The following is a 24,491-nucleotide window of genomic DNA, read 5'->3' on the forward strand; positions in this document are numbered from 1 at the left end:
ATCCTACCATTGAGATGTTTCTCAATGCATTACACACACGTCTAAACAGACAGTCATCCAGGCGGCTTTACCATGATCCTCTGCTGCATGCGTTCCTTAGACCCATGATTTGCATGCAGCTTTTTTGTTGTTTTGTTTTATGACTCTTACGATCTTTTGTGTGGTTTTGTTTTTCATGTCCATTTTTGTTTTTATTTGTTTGTTCCCTGTCTTTGGTTGGATGCACTTCCTGTGTGTGTGTGTGTTGTCATTTCCTGTCCAGTGCTGGAGTTTGAACTACGGAAAGCAAAGGAGACCATTCAGGCTCTGCGCGCCAACTTGACTCAGGCAGCAGGTGTGGCGTACTTTTAACTTCTTCTCCACCTGAGCCCTCTATTGTTACACCTATCTCCCCTTTTTTCCCCACTAAGAGAATGCCTCTAGAAGAATAACGCTCAGCATTCTTTCAAACTCATCAAATATCTTTTCATTTTCTTAGAGAGCGAAGTGCCCTCTCAGGAGAGAAAAAACTTCAAGTCAAGTCCTGAAATTCAGGTGGGGAATCTGTGTTAAAAAGTGTTAAGGAAATTGTAAATTTCTTTCCTCTTTTCAAATGAATTGAGAGATTAGATGTGTTCCTTTTAACCCCTATAAGTGTATCCCTGCAAGGCCTTGAGTGAATCATTTCACAGCTTCTCTTTCCTCTCTACCTCAGGAGCCTATACGCCCACTGGAGAAAAGAGCCTTAAACTTCCTTGTGAATGAGTATTTATTAAAAAGTGAATACAAACTCTCAGCCATCACCTTCTCTGATGAAAATGATGATCAGGTAAAGATTTTTCTTGTTGTCGCATGTTTTAAAGACAAAATGACAAATGTTTAAAAAATGAACCTTTTTTTTATCATTTCTTTCTGCCTGCATCTTTATAAAAAGTATTTTTATTCCTAAGGCAAAATCAGAGTGAGAGAGGGGAATCAGACTTAAGTATGAGGGCACTGGTCTAAGATCAGTGGTAGGGTCATGTGACCATAAATAAATTCAACGGATCGGCTGTCCTGTTCTGAGTTTGCGTCGTGTCCTTCTTTATCTATCTAGCGAACACCCAGTGTTTGCCACAAATTAGCATTGTTCAGCTATTTTGTTATCTACATGTTTCCAGGACTTTGAGTTGTGGGATGATGTTGGCCTCAACATCCCAAAGCCCCCTGACCTGTTACAGCTCTACAGGAACTGTTGGACCCCCCTCCCTTCTCCTCGGGACATGGTTGATGTGTCAGTGGGGGTGGATTTCGGCACTCTTCCAGGAAACTGCATCGCCCAAGATCCCCCAAAGAAGCCTGACCTGTCAAAACAGGTTTGTGTGTGGCTGAGTATTTACATAAATGGGTTTAATTCATTGAGTTGTACCTTTTATCAAGGTTGGATTTCTGGCTTTAGATAGAAATGTCAGGGATTTGTGTGGTGAAGCAGGTTGGAGGACCCAAATGCAGGACACAGAGCGGAGCAGGTATAGTTTGGTGGTTTTAATTAAACAAAAGGTGAGCACACTTACAAACTGAGTGGCTGATGACATGAGTCCAAAAACAAAGGTTGTCCAACAGAAATCCAACATACAAAATCCAATAACAGGCAGGGAAACAGGGAGGCACAACAAGCGAGGCTGATGACACGAGAAACACACTGTAACACTGGGTGACAACATACAATGACCCGACAAAGACAAGACAGAAACACCAGGTATATATACACAGGGACTAACGAGCAGGGTGGGAGCAACACAGGTGAAAGACATGAGGCTAACGAGGCACAGGCAGGGAGAGAGAGAGAGAGAGAGAGAGCAGGGAAAAACAGAGGCAGACATGCAGAGGGATCACTGGGGTAACAGACATGACAAGGGTTACCGAACACTAGACGACAGACAAGACAGACCACCAAAACCCAACAGACCAAAATAACGCTAACTAAACACAAAAGCGCAAAACACGGCATGGCAGACAGGCAGAGTGTGACAAGAAAGAAGAAGAAGAAATACTTTTATTAATCCCTTTCGGGGATATTCAGTTTTTTTTCACTCCATTATTATTACTAGTTTTTACACACACAGACACACACACACAGGCCCAAAATACACACAAACACACACAGAATGAGACATAGGAGAGATTGTAAGAGTGATGTAATAAGTGAGCCCGTCAGGGATTTTGCTTTTGGCTGCATCAAAAGCTTTGTGATCAGAAAATTGCTGTTATTAAAGTAGAAATGGAAAAACACCATAACTCTTTAACTTATTTTTGTCATGATTACAATTATGAGCAGCAGCACAAGTTTCCCAGTCAATTGCTTTGACGCATTCCCAGAGTAGTGGGTGCAGTCTACAGATCTACAGTGATGATGATGAAAAACGCAATTTTAAGTGTAATTTATACTTCTGCATTGAGTCGACGGCGTAGGCTACGGGGCTACGCAGAGGCTGTCGCCAGACGTGCACCTCCTCAAAAATGTAACTACACATCGAGTCGACGCGGACTGTAAGCACTGTGATTGGTCAGCTGGGTAGCCTCGTAATGCCTTCAAGCCGACCTGAAGTGCCCTGTGCTTTGTAGTAACTTTTACTAGTGGCCAAAACGGCGGCTGTAATATGGTGGATCAATATATTTGACTGTCACAACCCGAGCGAAATGACTTGTTTCACTATCAGAATGTGATCCATTCAGTAGATAACATTTGAAAAGTCTATAACAGCCGCACGTATACAATTTTACCCCCATTCACGTTAGCAGAGGGCTAAAGCGGAAGTTAGCCTGCTCGGCCGGCAAAAGTCAACACAGTGGACACTGTAGCGCTACCGCCGACTAGCATTTGGGGGTGTAATTGCAGATTTACAGATACACCGACGCACAAGTAGCTACTCATGTAGACCCTACGCAGGAGTATAAATCAAGCTTTACATTTACATTGTTTTAGTAAAAAAAAAAAAAAGCAGTGGAACTGAAATAAAAGTTGCAGTCTCATCACCAACTCATGAAGAGTTTTGACCTACTGTTGAGCTGAGGTAATAACGTGTAATAATGCATGTTCTTTTCGTCCTTCTATAGCAACAGACAGAAGTCGTCCAAGAATTGGAGTACCAGATAAGCCTCCTTAACATCGAGAAGCAGAGTCTAGCTGAGCAGATCAAGAAACTGCAGAGGTATGTGCCTGAGTGCATGTTTGTTCTAACATACAACTGGCTGCGACACTGCCTACAGTTGTTCTATGTATCTTATTAATCACACATTTACCACTACTGCTAGAGGGAAATGTGAAGCATCCATGAACATCAAAAAAATGTTTTCAGCTATTCGGTCCACATTATTTACCATAATTGTGGTCAAAACAGGCCATGAGGTAGAACCAATCTGGAAATTTCCCCCAAGCACCAATGCTGCATGAAATTACAGAGTGGGACTTATTTTCCTTCCCATGTGGAATCTTTAATTGCCGCCATTAAGATTCAGACAAATTTGCTTAACCACAACCTTTCTTGTCTGTCCTGGCAGAGAGATCTCTCTTCTGTTGCTCTTCCATTTTTCCGTTTATTCTCTTTTACAAGGAAATTGAGGAGTTTTTCCTCTATCTGAATCAAGGGTTTAATTACAGACTGTGTCATATGCTGCACAAATTCTAAAGTAAATTTGGCAGATTAGTGATATTAGGCAATATAAATAAAAATGACTTGATGTGGCATGAGACATTTTACAGAACTGTTCTGCCACTACTTTTGGATGGAAGCTCTTTATCTTCTTATCTCACGTCTTCACTAATAAGATTACGTAGTGTTTTCTGACAGTGTCCTTTCCTGTCTCCTTTCCCCCACCTCACAGTGAGATTCAGACACTGAAGAGGACGGTCTCCTCCCCACCTCCGTCCACTCTGGACCTGGGCTCCCAGAATACATCCCACCCCTCCTCCTCCTCCACCACCACTAACACTTCCTCCAGTGACCCTGTCTCTGTGGTATGTGGTCAGTTTGAATATGTAATGCGTAGATTTATGTTAATTAATGCCAGTGACTAATTATACAGGGTTAATAGTTCATGTGTCCCACAATAAAAGTGAGACTTGTTTCATTGATTTCAGTGTATTTGCATGTTTCTTGATGTAGTTTTACAGAGGCCCAGACATTTGACCCATTAATCCTCACTTAATGTAGTCTTACCCTCAGCCTCCTACTGATAACGGCCAGTATCTGGACATCCGGGGGGTTTCAGAGCCTGAAACTGACCCAAACCCCCCCTCTGCTCAGAACACATCACAGCCCCACCCACAGTCACACAACAAGCTTAAGAGTCGGCCTCCTGTTGTGTTTGATCAACCTAACAGGTGAGTGGAAACTCAGATTTACAGAAAACATATAAATGAATAAATGTTAACTTTCAAAAACCCGTGTGCTCATTTACCTTTACCTGGCACACAAAACGTAGCTGTAATGGCTGGAAAAGTGTTGTCTGGCGGGGTGCGGGACAATTTGTTTTTTTTCCATTTACAGAGCCAGGGCTGAGTACAAACACCGGATTTATTTTCAGTGCACACACAGAACAGACAGCTAGCGGACAGTGAGGAGAAACATTGGATTTGAATTACGTACCCCTCTTTCAACAGCCACACTGCCCATCTCTGCGTAGTTATTAAATGTAACCACTAGATGGAGGTAGTTATCAGCGTATGTAACCACAAAGACACTCTAATAGCACTTTAACTCAATGCCTAAAACATGTCAGCAGTGACAAGTGACATGGGAGACTGGCATTACTAAGCTCTCTGGCAGGGTGACCCAGTCCGATCTTCAATCATTCAGTGGTCTCCAGAGTTCTTGTGAAGTACATATTATGCGGCACCGACTGTAGTGACTGTTTTGGGTCTCTTGTTGTTTGTGGCGTCGCAGGAAGTTATCCCCGGCATTCCAGCAAGCCCTGCTGTCCTTCTGCAGAATGTGCTCTGACAGCCGCCTGGGAGCAGAGGTCAGCACACGCACCCCTTTTCACAGACTGACAAACAGAACATTTATGACAACCTACACAACAGAATGCCTCTTGTTTCCAGGTGTCCCGCATAGCAGACAGTGAGGAGAGTGTCATGTTAATGCTGGGCCGCTGCCTCCCTCACATCGTCCCTAATGTCCTTCTTGCCAAACGAGAGGTAACCCCACTGCTGCTGCTCCTCCTGCTCATCTCCTCCTCCCTGTATCCCCCTCATTAATGTCCTCATCACAGGCTTCTTTTCTTAGTGTCCAATAGATACACACACAGCAGCGAGGCTAAGCAGGGTGAGACTTAGGGTGAGTTGCAGGGAACACAGTCATCTTCAGCTTGCAAATTCTGATAATAATAATAATAATAATCCTTATTTGTAGAGCACTTTTCAAAAACAAGTTACAAAGTGCTTTAACAAGTGTAAAGAATAATACAAAAAAAGATAAGAGCATGAAAATTTAATATAAAATTAGTAAAATACAATAAAATAAAAGGGATAAAATAAAGTCAAATAAGATCAGGAAAAGCTCTCCTATAAAAGTATGTTTTAAGAAGGGACTTAAAAGAGTTCACTGACTCATCCGACCTGATTTCCTCAGGCAGGCTGTTCCAGAGCCTCAGGGCCCTGACAGCAAACGCTCTGTCCCCTCCATACTATCTGATCCATACTATGTCTTCGTAGAAGGGCAGTGAACCAATTCTAAACAGCCTTCAAGTGGTTAAAAGTGATGCTGTTGCAAATTAATGTCAAGATAATGTATATAGAGAACACATCATATGCAATTAGTGTTTTAAATTCAATCCCAGATACCACATTCTCCATAAACCTCGTAAAAAAAAAAGTGAATGTTGCCTCTCTAGTCAGAATTTTGTTTGTAGCTTTGCTTAAAGAGATACATAAGTTGAAAGTGATTTTTCTGCTGTTGATTCACCCATTTCATCTGCTATTGTGAGAAAGGTTTTGTTCTGCATGCTTTGAAAGAATACCACCCTCTTCTTGGTTTATGCCACGAGGCATGCCCACAATTCAGCTAACATGCAACGTAGTGACGCACTCTGTGCAGAGACTGCCAGTCTTCTTGGCAGAGCTCTAATTGGTCTAACTGCTGGTTTGTTTAAGATGCTCATACTAATGTTTTAAATCTAATGTACTAAAGCTGCACGTAGCACGCTTATCCTTGTTATACTTAGAAGATTTGACTGTGTCTTCTGCCTGCAACCGTTTGAATAAAGAGCTCATTTTGAGATTTGCCGTGCTAAACATGGACATTTTTGAGCCTGCTAATACCTAGCTGACTTGTGTCTATCTATTGATTGGGAATTTCACCTTCTTTTATGATGCTGTTTGTTTTCACCAGTGTTGTCACCATCTCTCCTTTGCTGTTTTTTGTCCCCCACTCACGTCTGCTGTCCTTTTTTTGCCTTCACTGGTTTTATTTTTGTTCTTCTCTTTTCGTCTCACTCATTCTCTCACTCTCATGCATGCCTCTCTTCTAGAGAATGGTTGCACATCTTTGCCAGGTGAGTCTTTTCACGCACTCATCTGCATGGTTCTCACATGACATGTAGGCCAAGAGTATGTAACTAATGCCCTGCTCCTGTTGGCTACAACTGCTGTCACATAGGGTCTGACTTGCCAGAATAATTATTTTTAATTAGCAGTAGCTCTTACATTTCTGTAAAGTGCTTATTAATGCCATTATGCTATCCTGCATAGGAAATGTGAAAATTAATTTATAGCCAAAATATGAACTATCATGCAATGATGGCCTTAGGTATGCAGTTTTAGCCTTAGATGGGCCATGTACTGTATTTCTCTTAAACCTAGTTTATCTTTACTCTATCCTTTTCTGATTGGTTCCCTGTTTGTTTTATTTGCAGTAACTCTAAGTGGCTTTTTCAAAATCTGGAGTGAAATTAATATAGCTCTATGCTATATTGTTATGGCTAAATATAACAAAAGAAAATGTTTTTTTAAGTGCTTGAAATGCAGTATGCAGTGATTCCAGGTAACTAAATGTAAACCAGTTTTCCTCCTAGAACTCTTTGCTTTGTTGTCACAAGCTGAGTGTTAATTTCTTTTGAGCAAATAAGGGAAGAGGATTGCTTTTTTTTTTTAAGATTAGATTGTTATCAAGCTTTTGCTCCTATAAGCTGTAATGCAGACACCTGCACAGGTCTGCCTGGGCATAACTGCTTGCATGCATTTTTTGGTCTGTGTGTGTCCTTGTGTATACAAATACTATGTGCTTGAATTTTGCACACAAAGTGTTGAAACTTGATAAGACACAAAATGGAGAGCTGGAAAGAGGTAAGTCTGGTTGGAGTAGTTCTCGATGAGGTTGCTTTGCCTATCACCGTGGTTATGTTGCTTTAATCAGCCACCACACCTATGGAGAACTTAATCTCTTTCAAGAATCTAGACAAACAAACTGAGTGGAGAGGATGACAAAAAAATTTAAACACAAAATTGAAGCCTCGGGGTCCTTCCTGAGTGGTGTGGACTTTGTACTGAGTCCGTTAGATTCGCCAACCATGACATTGCGTACACACACACAGCTGCTCACAGTTCCATCTTGCAACTTGAACCTTGAATCACCACACGCCTGGAGACACACCTTGTTGTTGTTTGAATTTGACACCCACTTAAGAACAAAAAGTGTTTGACTTGAAACGGTGGAATGATGCATTAAAACTCTGCCTGCCACCTGGCTGTATTATCAGACACGGTAAATCATTAAACATGATGTTTTACTTCAATATACTGTGCTGTACTGTAGCTTAATATTCTCTGTACAGCTCTGGTTTACTTGGATTTTCCTTTTCTTTTGGTGATTTGTGCTCATTTGATATGGCACTATTTCCTTAATTCCATTTAATATACGGGGGGTGTGTGTGTGTGTGTGTGTGTGTGTGTGTGTGTGTGTGTGTGTGTGTGTGTGTGTAAAATTCAAGAAGTGGTATTGCTGTAAAGAGAGTAAATGTGTGCTGTCTTGATTAACTTCCTTTTTCAATTGGCAACATTAACTGTGATCTTCTACGAATTCCTGGCGAGACAAAGAACACTGATAGTTTTATCAGGGCTGTTGATAACAAAAGATTAGGAGTTACGGTAAACCTCAAATGGCCGACATCATTTAAATTCTGTGGTAATTTAAGTTATAAAGTGAAATATTCATATATTCTAGAATCATTACACATAAAGTGAAATATTTCAGGCCTTTTTTTTGTTTTAATCTTGATGACGGATTGCAGCTCACAGAAATCAAAAATCCATGTCTCAAAATATAAGAATAAAGAATGTAAAATACAGATATGTTAACCTTCTGAAACGTTCTGAAAAAGATTCAGTTATGCACTCAGCACTTGGTCGGGGCTCATTTGGCACGAATTACTGCATCAATTCGACGTGGCATGGAGGCATTCAGCCTGTGGCACTGCTGAGGTGTATTGAAAGCCCAGGTTGCTTGGATAGCTGCCTTTAGCTCGTCTGTATTGTTGGGTCTGGTGTCTCTCACTTTCCTCTTGACAATACGGTTCAAGTCACGCAAGTTGGCTGGCCAATCAAGCACAATAATACCATGGTCAGCAAACTAGTTACTAGTGGTTTTGGCCCTGTGGGCAGGTTCCAAGTCCTGCTGGAAAAGGAAATCGGCATCTCCATAAAGCTTGTCAGCAGAAATAAGCATGGAGTGCTCTAAGATATCCTGGTAGACGCTGCGTTGACTCTGTACTTTATAAAACACAGTGGACCAACACCAGCAGATGACATGGCACCCAAAATCATCACAGACTTCAAACTAGACTTAAAGCTACTTGTGTGCCTCTACCACTGAACAATGGTCCAGTTATTTTTCTCCTTAGCCCACGTAAGACGCTTCTGACACTGTCATTGGTTTAGGAGTGGCTTGACACCAGGAATGCAACACTTGTAGCTCATTTTGTGGACACGTCTGTGCCTGGTGGCTCTTGATGCACTGACTCCAGCCTCAGTCCAGTCCTTGTGCAGCTCCCCCAAGTTCATGAATCGGCTTTGCTCAACAATCCTCTCAACGCTGCGGTCATCCCTGTTGCTCTTGCCCATTTTCCTACCACACTTCCAGTCAACTTTCCATCACTCTGTGAACAGCCAGCGACCTTCTGTGGCTTACCCTCCTTATGGAGGGTATCAATGACTGTCTTCTGGACAACTGTCAAGTCGGAAGTCTTCCCCATGTTTGTGGTTGTTTATGCTATACCAGACTGAGAGATTAAAGGATCTTCTTAGGTCGATGTTACTGTATCTAATATTATGAGATATGGATTTTTAATTTCCATGTGCTGTAAACTATAATCATTAAAATTAAAACAAAAATGGCTTGAAATACTTGACTTAATGTGTAATGAATCTAGAATATATATAAAAGTTTTGCTTTTGGAAAAAACTTGCTTTTTCACCATATTCTAATTTTCTGAGATCCATCTCTATGCTGGTACTCGCAGCATCTGGAAGAAGAGACAACTGTGCAGCAAGTCACAAATAGAAAAAGAAACATAATACAAAGAACATTGTAAGGAATAGTGGTACTGCATTGTCTGGACATTTACTTGTGCTAAAAAAGAGCTATTAATAAAAAATGGGATAAGAATTGTTAAGGTGGGACGAGAATGTGGGGAGTCAAAATCACAAACAGTGCAACATTTGGATGCAGGCTCTTGCACATAGCGGCCCCTGGACTGGAATTTGCAGTAACTCTGCTCTTTAAAGTAAAGCATCAGACCCCCTGGCCTCTGGGTGCTGGCGTCGTGCTGTCCACTCTACCTGCCCACAGTGTTTATCCAGCACTGGTCACATGTTTAACCTCCTGAAAGGAGTCTTCACATCAGAAACGCACAGATTTCACACAGTTCACACAAAAATAGAACAGGGTGACTGTGGGTTCTGGTTTTTCAGATGTGTGCTGTTTATGAATTCCTTTATTTTTTTTATCAGGCCAGTTCTGTTAAGTCTCCAAAAATGTCTCTTGTGAAAATGTTTGGTATTTTCAGAGGCCAAGGGCAGAAGATTATTGAATGTGACAGTTAAATTTGGCTGAATTCAGCTCATTTGCAGGATTTTGCTGCTTTTTGACGCTTGAACTGTTTCACCCATATTTAACCCCTTTAACCACTTGAAATGACCCTGAGATACTTAAATGCCATATTTTTACTCTTTAAAGATAGCCAACATGGCTCTGACTTCAGAGTGTTGGTCCAGCGCTGAGCGGGTGACTCATCGTAGCCTATCTTTACCAAAGTGTCTCTGTCAGGTCCATCTGTCCATCCAGCTTTGAGGTTTTGCTCGTTCTTCCAGCACTTGGCAGGAAAATATGATCTCTTCCTGGAAAAAAAACAGTTTGTTTGAGGGGGGAAAAAAAAAAAAAAACATATTTTTAACTCTGTGTGCACTCTCTAATTTGGGTGTGTATGGCGGGAATTTAAGGCTGACCACAATTTGACCATGGAGGCCCTGTATCAAGGGCAGCTGGGCTCTCGCCCCTTTGGCTGGAAGGTCCATAAACTCTGGCTGAACTCTGGGATAGAGCTGTGTTATAGTAGGGGAACTAGAGCAGTAGGTATATGTCTATATGCATCTGTGTGCGGGTGTGTGCATTCACTGTTTCTGCAGTACGTGGCTCTAATTGTGTGTGTGTGACTCCAAAGTAAAATGAGTCGAGGTATAACAACAAGGAGGTATTGAAGGTAAGCATGTTTTCACTGGTGTTGACGGACTCCTGTCAGTTTGAAAGGTGCCCCCCTGTGTTTCTTTCTCCCTGTGACTTTCCTATTATCTCTCCTCATTTTAATAAATACCCTTCTCCCCCTTTCCTATTCCCTGTCCTCCATAGCTTGACTGCTACCCACCATCCTTTCCCTGTGTGTTACAAGCTCACTCTCCTTCTGCAAAATAATCTAAAGTGATGCCCCTTCGCTCTCTGCTTCTCTCTCATTGTTTCTCCTTCAGGAGTTGATTCCACTCATCTTGTGTACCGCCTGCCTTCACCCAGAGCCTAAGGAGAGAGACCAGCTCCTCCACATCCTCTTTAATCTAATCAAGAGACCAGATGAGGAGCAGAGGTGTGTATGTTTGTGTGTGTAGACAGAACAACATGCACTGCAAAAACTGAGCTCTCAAAAACAAGGCAAAAAAGCATATTACTTAAAATAAGCAAAATTATCTGCCAACAGAACAAGAACATTTCACTTGCTACTTAAGGCCAAAAAAACTTTCTCTAACATAAAAGCCGCCTGGTAAGAAGAAATATCTTGTCAGACAAAAAACAAGTATATTTTTCCTTCAATTAAGATAAGTAATCTTACTAAGATTTTAGTTTTTGCAGTGTACTTTATTATGCTGGTTACAGAGGAACCGTTTTTTAGCCCCAAGAGTTTATCCAGCGGCATGTTCTCATATGTTTGTGTGTGTTTGTTTCCAAAGACAAATGATCTTGACGGGGTGTGTTGCGTTTGCGAGGCACGTGGGTCCCACGCGTGTCGAGGCTGAGCTACTTCCTCAGTGCTGGGAGCAGGTAGAGTACAAGCACTGCAGTTGGCCTTTGTTATTGAATATACTGTTGCTGGTAACACAAAGAGGGCTTTGCTAACACCTGCTCCAAAAAGAAGCCGTGCTTGTCCAACCTCTGAGATGACTTTTTATTATGTAATTTTTTTGTTTTTGATTTTTGTGACGCTTCATTTTGTCCTTATGGGGCATGTTTCTCTCTTCTGTTTCATTACAAAGACTAGAGCATTCAAATTAACCATGGCTATTTTTGTTGCATATGTAGATTTGAAAATACAAAAGAAAAATACTTCTAATACAAAAAATATTTCATTGTACGGTAGAAAAAGTATTTGTGTTTAGTGAGCATACCATTCAGTGTTATTGTAATTGCATGTTCTGATCCAGAAAATCACTATCATTACTTGCGTGGTGTCCCTGACTTATATATGATAGCAGTTTTATTTTCATTGCCACCTGTGTCGCTTCATGCAACACATTTAAGTCAACAACAGCTGTCAGCAGTCTGGAGGCTGAGAATCCAGCCTAGAAAGACCAGTAGCGGTTTCCACAGGGTCAGCATGTTGATGATACTGGAGTTGTTTCCATTCCACGACGGCTGCCCTCCAGTCTGCCACTCAGCATCTTTCAACTTCTCTTCCTGTAACTGTTTCAGCACCTATTTCCTATAAATCGTGCTCTCTTCCTCTGCAGATTAATCACAAATATCCAGAGAGGAGATTGTTGGTGGCAGAGTCCTGTGGAGCCTTAGCGCCATACCTGCCTGTAAGAACATACGGTGCATACATAACAAAAATGGTTAAAAAAAAATATATATATATATATTTTATATTTATAAAGATGAGTAACTTGCTTTTGGTCTCTGCAGAAGGAGATCCGTAGCTCCTTGGTGTTGTCCATGTTGCAGCAGATGCTCGCTGAGGATAAGGCTGACATGGTCAGAGAGGCTGTGGTCAAGAGTCTGAGTATTATCATGGGTTACATAGATGACCCTGACAAGTACTCCCAGGTGTGTGTGTGTGTGTGTGTGTGTTGTGATAGCCGTTTGTCAGAACTTTGTAAAGTGTTTCTCGTAATTGTTTTGAGCCGCTGATATTTGTATTCCCCTATTTTGCGCTCAGGGTTTCGAGCTGATGCTGCTGTCCCTTGGCGACCCCTCTGAGCGGGTGGTCAGTGCAGTCCACCAGGTCTTCATCCCTGCCTTTGCTGCCTGGACCACAGAGCTGGGCACCCTGCACACTGCACTTATCCCTTCTCTGTTGGCACGTATAGAGAAACTACTTATGGTAAGTGCCTGTGTGCAAGTAATTTCATTGCTGGGCCTACAACCTGATAACCTTTCTTTTTCCTGATATTAAATATTGGGCTTGTTGAGCCAAAAACATCCAACTGATGTATACATCACAGAATGTTCAAGACTTGTAATGTTCAGTAATTACATTAAATATTATTTAGAACAGAAGTATGAAAATATAGCAGCATTCTCTAAATATGTACCAGGAAATCATTGTTAATGCAGATATACAGTACTCTGTGGTAAAAATCCTGTAAAGTAAGAATGCTTTCAGAAAGACACTTCATTTACAAGCTGCAGATCGTGGCACCACACAAACGATGAATTGTGCAGTCTTTATTTCTCTTTTCCCCTGTTCTTATTCTCCATACCTCCCGTTTTGTGTAGCAAGGAGAACACGGTCTGGATGAGCACAAGCTACACGTGTTCCTGTCGGCCCTGCAGTCTCTCATCCCTCCTCTGTTTGGTGTGGTACTGCAAAACGCGCCGTTCACCAGCAGAGCCAAACTCCACGGAGACATACCTCCAATAGAGGGTACACACACACATATCATAAGTAGTAGTCATTCTTAAAGCGCTACATTTTCTAAGTTGCCCTTCTGTTCCTCTGTCTTTGATCCTGCAGTGACCCGGTTCCCCAGACCAGCCTCTCCCCTCCAGGACGTGTCAACCATCATCGGCAGCAGGGAGATGCTGAGTGCCCTGCTGATACTCTACGACCACCAGCTAGAGCACGAAGGAACCACCAGCTGGGACAGCCTGCTATGGGTGGTCAACCAATTGTGAGAAATGCACACACATAACACACACACACACACACACACACTCACGCAAAGATATATATTGTTTGTACATATCACAAACTCATACACTGACTTCCCTCTCTGCTCTGTTTCCAGCCTTCCTCAGCTCATAGATATCGTGGGGCGTATCAACGTGACATCATCGACCTGCGTGCACGAGTTCTCTCGCTTCTTCTGGAGGTTCTGCCGCACCTTCGGCAAGATTTTTACCAACACTAAGGTAAAACTATGTGACTCTTTGAAATAGGGAGAGTGCAAAAAACTGTGCAGCCACAACACTTTTGATAGGTGTTTATAAAGTTGGAGCAGTCTCTCTTTGTTCAGCTAATCTCAACCCTGCCTCTCCACTTAAAAATTTAAAAAACGTACACATTTTTATCATTTTAATTGTTGAATTCCTTACTTCATTTGCCTGTGCACTATATTATATTTTCAGCCATTTCGAGTGTCTCCTATTCTAAGTGTAAAATGTATGCACTGTTTTGTGCCTTGAGTAAAAACTAGCATGCTAAAAATCTCACAAAGCAATGCTTCGGTTTTGCTCATGAGATGGCTGAAGTGTGCAAAATGTTGATTATTTGTAGTTGTCTCAAATTTTTATTTACTACTAACTCTACAGTAAAAGTGTTTATCGTGTAGGGAATAATGAATGTGCAAATAGGAATGAGGGTCTGATTTCAAACACAGCTGGAGTGACTTTATTCTGAAGAGTAGCATTCAGGAGTGTACAGCATAATGTGTATTTATCAGGGCTTCACTGTGAGTCTGAGAGCAGTGGTCAAAAATCAATTTGGGGTATAGAATACTGTACTTAAAATAGTACTTCAATGTCAATGATATTTATAAATGACATTTTGTTTATCCTCATGACCTTTTCAGGTTAAACCACAGTTCCAAGAGATCCTCCGACTATCTGAAGAGAATGTTGGTGAGTGACACACAGATGTGCATTGGTTCTTCTTAGCTCTCTCTTGTCTCGAGACTGTAGATAGGTGGAGTTCGGACGCAGACACTGCTGATGTAAACAAGCTATTTGGAGTCCGTTATGGGTGTTCCCCTATTTTGTTTTTAATTCCGGACATGTTTCTGTAGTTATATGAGGTGCTTGGTCTCAGCTGGCTGCCAAGTGATTTAGCTTTGGTATTGTGGCCGTTTATGAAATGTGTTTTTGTATTGAGACCCAGTCTGTGTTTAGGTCAGTGTGACCTTTTACATTGCAATTGTCCTTTTCAGTAGATTTTTGCGAAACAACAACAATATAATTAACGCTGTAGACTGTACCTCACCTCATGTCCTGTCATGTTTAATTGTACGTTGGCGTATTTTTAATTCCCCTGGTTAATTGGGCTTTTAACCCGTTATAGTAATACCCATAATATGTCCAGCACAGCTTGTAGTAGTGTTAAATAGCAGAAAAATAGAGTCTGAGTGTCAAATCTTGACCCACAATTGTGCATACAGAAATGAATGACAGATGAATGAAGGAATTTCTCCACTAAGCGGAAGCCTCAATAAACTACAGTGCTATGCAGCCACAAGAAAGAAAGGGTGTCGCTTGATGCAGTAGAATGCAAAAACTGCAATTGGATTTTTGATGACCAATTTCGTTCTGGTTTTATTTCTCTCTCAGATGTTTCACCAGGGAACGATATTCTCACCAAAGCCACAGTCCCCATCTATGCCACTGGAGTGCTGACTTGTTATAATCAGGTAAACGAATAGCAGCCCATATCCAAATGGTAACCAAAGAGAGCGCTTGAAGCTGATTTATCATCTAAAAACCTTGTTATTGTTTTTAGTGTCTTGCAAGATAAACCAGTCTACAGTATTTCAATAAGTCAATGATTTCCTCTCTATAGTTAGTTGACTTTTTGAGTATTTTTGCCCCCTTTCCTCTTGTGCATGTGAAATTATGTGGATTCTGAACCACATTGCACTTGGTTATTGTTGTTTGTCACAAGGGGGAATCTGCCGCATAACACATCAAGCTGCCACATGTTTTTGTTTTGATTGTAGTTTCACAAAATGACGCAGCACATGCAAAACACTGGACAGTGTTACATGCTGTAGCTACTTTACAACACAACATGTCAACAAAACATGTTCTGAGCAGCCAATTTCAACTCATGCTGAAAGTGACAGAAGATCTCTGCTGTCCGGAAAAATTAAATAATAGACATTTGCACACACTTATTCAAATTTAGACATTAGTGTATTTGTTGCCTACATGGTGTAACTGACATAAACATTCTAAGAATTATTTTCAGGAGGACGATCGCAAGTTGTTGGTGGGTTTCCTGGAGGATGTTATGACAACCTTGTCTTTATCCCATGCACCTCTCGACAGCCTGAAGGCTTCCTTTGTAGAGCTGGGGTGAGACAAACATACTCTTTTAGGGCTTACAACGCAAAAATATCCCACTTTTAAAAATATGCCTGTAATGGCACACACTTTTTGTTTGGACAATCTAATTGATTTGCATGCTGTTGGTAAATGCTTAAAAAAACAAACATCTAATATGTTATGTTGTCTTTTCAGTGCTAATCCAGTGTACCATGAATTGTTGCTCACTGTTCTGTGGTATGGGGTAGTCCATACCTCTGCACTGGTACGATGTACTGCAGCACGGATGTTTGAGGTACAACACACACACACACACAGTTTAGAGTCTTGATCAGATATAATTTACATACATTTTTCCTAAAAATGTGTCATTGTTGTTACAATTTTTCTGTTTTAAGTTTTTCGCTAGACATAATAAGAATAAGAATAAGTTGCTTTCATCTCAGAATTGTGGATAAAATTGTAATCCAGATTAATTTGTTGTGTATTGTGATTCCTGATGTGTGCTGATAAAGCATCCTAATTTTATAATAGACAATACTCTCTAAATGAAATGATACTGTATTATTGAGCTAAATTTGTCTGTGCAGTCCTACATTAAAGATATATTATTTTCATTTTTACCTATTTGCTGTACGTGTGCTAGCTCTGCTTGCTATTGTTGCTGTTTAACATGCATTTAATATCTAGCTACTCTGTCTTGTGAGTGTTGAGTAAAAGACTACTGTACTGCTTGGTTCCAACTGTGCGGCGAGACCCTCCTAGAGTTAAACATCAGACCTTTCACTGTGCATTGGTCTCATAATTGACTACATAAATATCTGCTCCATGTCAGAGAAAGCCTGCAGTCAGGTTCGGGCAGTGACAATGTACAGTCACAAGTGTTCAAGGCCTGTTCCTTTTCAGTGTTGTTGGAAAGAATAATTTCATCAGAAATGTTTTCTCATGATTTTGTTTTTACTTTTTCAGTATTTCAAGTCTTGTGGAAATATAATACTACTATTATTTTTAAAGGGAGATAACTGACTCCCCTGTTTTCGTCCTTGCGATTTTATTCCGCTGATTGTATCCCTTTTATAAGCCAGGTTCCTGGCCTAAACAGTGAGAAACAACCAGAGCCAATCACCTCTCCCTGTCATTTTGAGATCTGTGCACACTTAAAGGTCAAATGTTGGGATGATGATCTAGGTATAGCAGTAGAACCTGGCCTATGTTGATCTAAACTTGGGGGAGGAGGAGTGGTAGGCTTCATTTATGTCCCCCCTCCCACACCCTTTTGTGAAGTACTTGCCCATTCCCAACACACCCCGCTGTCACCATTCCATAGTGATTAGCTGTCCACCATTGTCAAAACCTTGGGTTGAAATGTGGTCGTCATTCACAGATCCTGGATCAGACTATCAATTTAAATCAAATGAAATGAAATAATTATCTGATCTGGAGTCTGTGAAAGGAGCCCACAGCTTTATGCTCACGTATTTGTGCAGTTTAGCTATGTTGGCGTTGCCATTTCTTCTGCATACGTGTGTGTGTGTGTGTCTGTGTGTGTGTGTGTGTGTGTGTGTGTGTGTGTGTGTGTGTGTGTGTGTGTGTGTGTGTACGCACACTTGCTTGTTACATGCAGTGCCGTTCCGTGCCTTGCAGCTATGGTTCTTGTCATTGTATATCACTTTCTATCTATCTTTTTGTGTTTGTTTTTTTTCCCCTCCCCTTTTCTGTTTTGCTTTTTTTTTTTTTTTTTTTTCTCTCTCTGTATCTATTGGCGGTGTTGCTCGCTCTTGTCCCAATGCCCCGCCCACCTCTGTGACATCACGGCTGGCTCTGTCCAATCCGATCAGCTGCTGGTGAAGGGGGTGAATGAGACGCTGGTAGCTCAGAGAGTGGTGCCGGCTCTCATCACACTGTCCTCCGACCCTGAAATGTAAGTGGAACAACAACAACAATAAACCGCGCCACGTCTCTCTCCCCCCTTCTCTTTGCCGCCTGAGACCCATCACACTGAAGCAAGTCTGTACCTGCCAGGAGCAAATTCAGCACAAAACAATCTCTCAAGACAGTATCTTCATTGATAAACCATTTGTTTTGTGTTAACGATTTAAATTTACAACTTCAGATTCTTCCTTTTGGTTTTTGCTCCTGTTTGGGTTTAGGCTTGGCCATGGGGTGGTTCATCAGCATTAACCATTGTCAAACACTAACCCCCTGCATGTTTGCATCATCAATCTGCAACACTAACCCACACCAGCTCTCGCCACCTCATCAGTCCTCAACACTAACCAGTCTAGATTTGTGCATGCATGCGGCAACAGCATGCTCGTCTGTAACCCCATCCCCTCCTCCTCTTCCTCCCCACCCCACTCCGTTTAAGCAGGGCCCTTCCTCCTGACCAACCCGTCAGCTAGTGGTTGTCACCCAGTCTTTCTCAGATTTATCCTCTCTCTCTGTCTCTCTCTCTCTCTCTGTCTCTCTCTCTCTCTCACTGTCTCTCTTCCATATCTTACCTTCTGTCTTCTATCTTTTTTCTTCTACATTTTTCTTTCACCTCTGTCCTCTCCTTCCCTCCCACCCCTGCCTCTCCCTCTCTCTCACCCTGCTGTATGGTGGGTTTGCAGTTGGTTCTCCGAGGCATGAGTGAAGCATTAGTAGATCGCCGGGCGGCTCCGGCCCTTATAACTCTGTGCAGTGGGCCTGAATTGTGAGTCAATCGACACAAGAAAACCTCTCTGTAAACAGTGTCTTTTTTTGGGGGGGGGGCTGCGTCCTTACAGTGTAAAACTGTGTCCTCCAGAAACCTGTCTCGCTGAGCTTGATTGGACGCTAATAAAACACAAGACATGTAACCCTCCACTGATCTGGATCCACACTGATTTGTGAAACATTAGTGTGGGATGAATGGGGACAACCTTCTTAGACTTCCTTTGACAGTTATTCAAAGATCAGATCTCCGACAAGTAAAAGAAAGATTTCTCGGACTGCCAGTGTTAATCCGGCCTTCATTTTTGGGATTACACAAGCTAATGAAATCAGTGGTCACACTGTTGGAATGCAGCCCTTTTCATCTCATCATTCTTTGTATTGAAATGCTATGCTAATGATTACACACATGTCCCCAACTTTTAGATTCAACATATATTAACTTTATCTAATCTTAGCATATGTTTTTGTAAGCTTTTTAAGATTTTTGGCATGATATCTTTTACGTAGAGACATAAAGAGAAACTTACTGGCCCGACTGTATCTTTTGGTCTTTCATGCTGTTGCTGACTTTGGAATGATTATCTAACATCACCCTAAGAGCACCCCATTAATCTTGCATTCTTTTCATTGATTGGTGTGAGATATTTTTATTATACATTTTGAATATATAAAGTTATAAAGCAGTTAGAAAATGGCAGACATTGATTATAGATCTGACATGTTCAGTATAGATCTGGGTCAAATATTATTTGTAAAATTTTGTTTAGTTAGGCTAGTTTCATGTTCTAGTGGAATACAGTACTAACAAGGTTTTGAAACATATATCATTTTGCATACCTTTTGATGCATCAGTTGATTTACCAGATATTAAAAAAAATAACTGATCCGAATACATCATTGGCAATTAGATTGTTGCAACTGCCCAGTCAAATTTAAACTTACAGGATCAGCTAAGCAATTAGACATGTGGTGTTTTATAGAAAATCCTGACTTGAATCTGTCATTTAAAAGAGATTAAAAATGATATGTCATGCAGTTGACAGCTATTTTTTTCACAGCCACTGGTCATGTAATAATTTGGACAGAAAGCAGAAATTAAACTGCTAGTCCACTGCGTGAGCAACCACCTTAGTCAGCACTGTGGTTACTAGCATGTCATTACTGTGTAATCACTATAGTTGGATAAAACCTAGAACATGTGTTAAAGTACTCTTCTTTGTGGTTTTAGTGTAGAGGCTTGGATAAAATACATAATTTCAGTAAAATCAGTTAGTATCAATGTTTGAAAATCTGCTTTTTTCACATAAATCTGATTTGAAATTTCAAAGTATTTGAAAATAATATTTGACTCATTCTGATTCTTGCGTAGAGACATGCTAATGGAGGGATTGGAGAGTGCCTAAAATAGTTATACAGTGACTGTGAATGGTGAAATCATTGTCTTACTCCCCTGCTGATTTTAGCTCAGTGAGGATATCCACCATCCCTGCCTTTGGTACCATCATGGAGACTGTCACGCAAAAGGAGGTGGGGAAACGAACTGCCTAACTGTACACAAGCGTAATACGCAGACAGTTCTTTTAATTAAACAAACCCTTACACTAATAATCATAAAAACATGTATAAATGTACTTTCTGCACGCGTGTGTGTAGCTGCTGGAGCGTGTAAAAATGCAGCTGGCGTCATTCCTGGAAGACCCTCAGTACCAAGATCAGCACTCTTTGCACATGGAGATCATCAGGACATTTGGAAGGGTCGGACCCAATGCAGAGCCACGCTTTAGAGACGATTGTATGTAAAGGACACAAATGGATAAAAAATTATAATTCCAACAGACGTCTATATTTTTTCTTCTGCTTTTGCTCTGCCTCTTACGTGCACTAACTTTCTGTCTGTATTTGTTCATTTTTTATTCCTATAGTCGTGTTGCCACACCTTCACAAGCTGGCGCAGGCCAACAACAGCCAGGCTGTGGAAAACAAGAGGATTGACATCGCCACCCAGCTGTTTGAGGCCTACAGCGCCCTCTCCTGCTGCTGTATCCTTCTATAGGTCATATATGTAATGGTCTTTGTTGGCTCGACCATGCACTGTTCAGTTTGGCTTTAACTTCTATGGGGGGACTTTTATTTATAGCCCTAATAACAGCTGCATACAGTCAGATAACATGAAATTTCAGGTGAAAGATTTTCCCCTTACTCATACTTTTTCTAACTGCAAAACTGTATGTATTTCCAACGGATTTACTAGAAGTGAGTGTCAAGGTTGGCTTGGGTTCAGGGTTAGCTGTTGAAACAGTGAGTCAGTGGGAAGGCCGTTAGAAAAGCCGGTCAAATGCAAGCTGCACTAGTTGAATGTGCTCCTCAGTGTGCCTGTATAACAGTGTGGTATGTATCAGCGATGCCCGTGTGTGTGTGGGGTTCAGTGTGTACGTTGGCAGAGTCTGCCTGTCATTTGGCAGGAGGAGAAAGGGAAAATAAGCTGCCTCCATTTTGGGGCTAGAGGTAATTACAGGGTTGGTTAAGCAAAGGAAAGGATGAGAGAGGGAGAAAGAGCGTGAGAGGAGGGAAGTACTGAACATCAGCTTCGATCCTAACAGTTCCCAGGTTAGGGCTCACATTTACATTACCGCTCCTCTGTCTCTGCTGTCCATCAGTGGTTCTTTCACTGCTTACCATTTCTCACATTTTTTTTCTCTCTCTACGCTGTCTCTCCTCTGTCAGCCCCACCCCACCCAGGTCATACACACACACATATATAGAGGACAGCTGGTCTGAGGTTCATTCCTGTGGATTTTTGTCAGGCTGTGATTTCACAGTGCCGTAGTGTCCAGGAGGTATAGCCCTAACCTCAGAGGCTTTACCTCCCACTGTACTTCTTTCTCTTGTAATCAGTGTGACTCTCTGAAATTGTACATTCCCATCTCTAAAAATACCGATGTGTTCACTTTGTGTCCCATATAGCTCCACTGGCTATGACAGGTGGCAGAACACGTGCAGTCCTGGACAGTGTACCATTGTGCTCAAAATTTTAGTTTTTGTCAACCTACTTTAGTGCCATTTGGTGCCAGTTAGTTAAGAATCTTTGTTTGCACAATCAAAGGAAAATATTTTCACATATATGTATATTACATATATTGACTTTTCTGATTAAAATGATCCTTAAACTCCACCCATCTGGTAATGCCTAGAAGCACTTTCCAAATAGTATTTGTAACTGCTTGGCCTTGAAAACACCAGCTTTTTCAGTTTCTGTCTGTACATGTAGTGAGAAAAGCAAGAAATTCTGGATAGAGAAGGGATTACAACACTCTGCTCTCCACTCTGAGATTAATGTACAAGAGGGTTATTACAATTATTACATAAATCAATATTTGGACTTTTTTTTTCTTTCAGGTCCTATTAGCAGTTTACCTCCGTTAAGCTACATTTAGTTAAAAATAGATATGTTTTTCTGTTAATATTTTCTCAATCAGATTATCACATTTTAAAATGACACCTGGGAACCCGGGTACTGAAAAAGTTAGCTTTACATTCCAGTCCTTAACTTCCTGTGCAGTCATTTCTGAGGAGGTGATGATGAACCACTTCCTGCCTGGCCTCAGGTGTCTCCACGCTGACATGGAGCAACTCTCCCCAGAACACGAGGTCAGGAGACACATCCCTGCACGCAGGAGGAAGGGATTTCATTCATTTATTCAGACACTGACTCTAACGCTCGCAATGCACACGTACAGTATCTCGTCTGCATACTCGCGCACTGAGGGCCAGACTGTCTCTTTCTTTCTCTGTTTATTCCCAGGGGATCTCACACAATATTGGTAAAGACAGACAGTCTGACTCTCTATCTCTTTCTCAGACACACTCATACACACACACACACACACCTATTTATTTGTGTCTCAGAATCTCACGCGATCCATTTCATGCGAGCATTTTCCCAAAGTGACTAACGATCAGCTGACTCTTTTCCCCTATACACATCCATGCTGTCTGTAAAGGCTACATACCAGATTCTAAGACAGGAATTATTTTCCAAGCTGGAACTTTCTTGCGTTTAAACACACAAATTCAACCTTTATATACCACTCCAGTAGGTAAAAGCATGCTGTTTGCAAGGTGACATTTCAACTTAATCTGTCTGTCATATCCTCAACAGGTTATTCTGAACTCTATGATCAAAGAATGTGAAATCAAGGTGGAAAACAGAGGAATGGGAGACGCACAAGGGTGAGAACAAACCCAACAGTCCCATTCGCATCACTTCTTCTGAAATGATTTGCGGTGATAGAGGTTTTTATTGCATGAGAGGCAGTGTCAGCAGCCTAAAGTGGTAGTTTAGAAGAATTTGGAGGGGGGAGAATTAGTCCTACTGGGAGGAGAGTGGTCACTTAACAGTGCTGGGACTGTGCCCGTATTGTGGGTTTATGCCCCAGGGGGAGAGGAGAACATGTTAAGAGTGTTGGAACCACACTCATTATGTGGGTATATGAGAGCAGAGAAATGAGAGTTATTTTGGTAAAGCTAAGAGAGCTGGGACACCAGCCATACTGTGGGTGTCTTTTTTAAAGGATGTTTCTCCCATCTTGTTGACATGTGTTCGGGACTCATTAAAAAGTTAAGTGTGTTTATATGTATGTAAGAAGTGTGTATACGTCTGTTCTTTCTGTGCACATATGCTCAGTTTGGGGTGTGTTCCCCTCCAAAAGCCTCAGTTAAAGTCTGAGGTTAAAATCTCTGTGTTTGTGCCGAGAGATTTTTTGTTCCTCTTTCATTTTGGTCCATCGAGTCTTTCTTTGACTTCTGTTACTATAATTGATAACTTGGATCTTGATGTATTTACTTTCTGGTATGAAATATTTTGGAAACTATATTTTCATATTTTGTTGTGGTCCCAGCTTAGTGGGCATTCTGTCAGAAAGACTTTTTGAATCACATACATTGGTGCAATTCATTGTAGATATGTATCCTTGAGGTCTGATGTTAAAGATGTGGTATTATTATTTTTGGCTTTTTCCCTCTCTTTTATTGAGTTATTTATCTTTTTTGTGCATGTACTAGGTTTGCAAAGTGAAAAAGCCACAGAAAACACTGCTCTGAACTGCCTGAAAACAGCTCGTTTGTTGTCCAGCCTTTACTTCCCTTTCTTGTGACGTCACAATGAAAATACATCAGTCATAATGCTCGCTGAGCGGCTAGTCCGACACGCCCTCAAAAACACCGGTGGAAAACACTCTGCAGCACACCTCTCCTCTCCCTTCCAAACGTTAGCTACCCTCCAAGCAGTCAATGGACATAAAGTTGTTACTGTGATGTAGAGACGGAGCTCAGTTAAAACTTTATGGATGAAAGATACTTTTGTTACCGATTAATTACTCACCACTCTGAAACTCTTGCTTCAGTCCAAATTGTCAACCTAGTCGGCAACATGTAGCCTACAGCTGAATCAAAGCTGTTTACCGTCTTTTCGCTGACCCGCCTTTCTCTGCTTCTGATTGGCTAGTAGTCCTTAACTAGGAACTGCGAGTGTGCAACTCCCAACAAAGATCATTTAGAGAGAAGATGTATCACTCCATAGCTAAAACGAAGCCTTTAACACACAGGGTGAAAAGAGGAGCTGCAGCAATGTGCAGTATGACAAAAAAAATGGTGTTTTTTGAAAATTAAACCATGTAAACCTGTTCTGGTACAACCCCTAAATAAGATTTTGAACCTGAAAATGAGCATAATACCACCTCTTTAAAGACTCCATATTGTGCCATATTAATTTTGCATGCGAAATTATTATGCACTTTTTTACATAAATACTTTATGTACACG

The 24,491-nt window shown here is 41.3% G+C and overlaps 1 protein-coding gene across 7 annotated transcripts in view; it reads left to right on the forward strand.

The window, feature by feature from the left end:
* The window catches only part of relch (RAB11 binding and LisH domain, coiled-coil and HEAT repeat containing), a 38,353-nt gene that overhangs the window by 11,963 nt on the left and 1,899 nt on the right, over nucleotides 1–24,491 (forward strand). The window contains exons 3-30 of one of the 7 annotated variants that reach the window (XM_038726172.1): nucleotides 263–334; nucleotides 479–534; nucleotides 695–808; nucleotides 1,140–1,334; nucleotides 3,076–3,170; nucleotides 3,844–3,976; nucleotides 4,173–4,342; nucleotides 4,905–4,980; nucleotides 5,063–5,158; nucleotides 6,490–6,513; nucleotides 10,976–11,088; nucleotides 11,450–11,540; nucleotides 12,227–12,298; nucleotides 12,402–12,542; nucleotides 12,655–12,819; nucleotides 13,215–13,362; nucleotides 13,453–13,609; nucleotides 13,727–13,850; nucleotides 14,510–14,558; nucleotides 15,261–15,340; nucleotides 15,898–16,004; nucleotides 16,170–16,269; nucleotides 18,587–18,669; nucleotides 20,135–20,198; nucleotides 20,325–20,463; nucleotides 20,594–20,710; nucleotides 22,231–22,319; nucleotides 22,831–22,901. In XM_038726172.1, the coding sequence (XP_038582100.1) occupies nucleotides 263–334; nucleotides 479–534; nucleotides 695–808; nucleotides 1,140–1,334; nucleotides 3,076–3,170; nucleotides 3,844–3,976; nucleotides 4,173–4,342; nucleotides 4,905–4,980; nucleotides 5,063–5,158; nucleotides 6,490–6,513; nucleotides 10,976–11,088; nucleotides 11,450–11,540; nucleotides 12,227–12,298; nucleotides 12,402–12,542; nucleotides 12,655–12,819; nucleotides 13,215–13,362; nucleotides 13,453–13,609; nucleotides 13,727–13,850; nucleotides 14,510–14,558; nucleotides 15,261–15,340; nucleotides 15,898–16,004; nucleotides 16,170–16,269; nucleotides 18,587–18,669; nucleotides 20,135–20,198; nucleotides 20,325–20,463; nucleotides 20,594–20,710; nucleotides 22,231–22,319; nucleotides 22,831–22,901 (2,941 nt within the window). Of the gene's footprint in view, nucleotides 1–262; nucleotides 335–478; nucleotides 535–694; nucleotides 809–1,139; nucleotides 1,335–3,075; nucleotides 3,171–3,843; nucleotides 3,977–4,172; nucleotides 4,343–4,904; nucleotides 4,981–5,062; nucleotides 5,159–6,489; nucleotides 6,514–10,975; nucleotides 11,089–11,449; nucleotides 11,541–12,226; nucleotides 12,299–12,401; nucleotides 12,543–12,654; nucleotides 12,820–13,214; nucleotides 13,363–13,452; nucleotides 13,610–13,726; nucleotides 13,851–14,509; nucleotides 14,559–15,260; nucleotides 15,341–15,897; nucleotides 16,005–16,169; nucleotides 16,270–16,620; nucleotides 17,779–17,812; nucleotides 17,896–18,586; nucleotides 18,670–20,134; nucleotides 20,199–20,324; nucleotides 20,464–20,593; nucleotides 20,711–22,230; nucleotides 22,320–22,830; nucleotides 22,902–24,491 lie in introns of those variants that run through there. The other 6 variants (XM_038726164.1, XM_038726179.1, XM_038726185.1 and 3 more) reach the window with 6 other exon arrangements.

Source organism: Micropterus salmoides, unplaced genomic scaffold, assembly GCF_014851395.1.
Source record: "Micropterus salmoides isolate LMB-PRFRI ecotype aquatic unplaced genomic scaffold, ASM1485139v1 Ms_hic_scaffold_1, whole genome shotgun sequence".
NCBI lineage: Eukaryota > Metazoa > Chordata > Actinopteri > Centrarchiformes > Centrarchidae > Micropterus > Micropterus salmoides.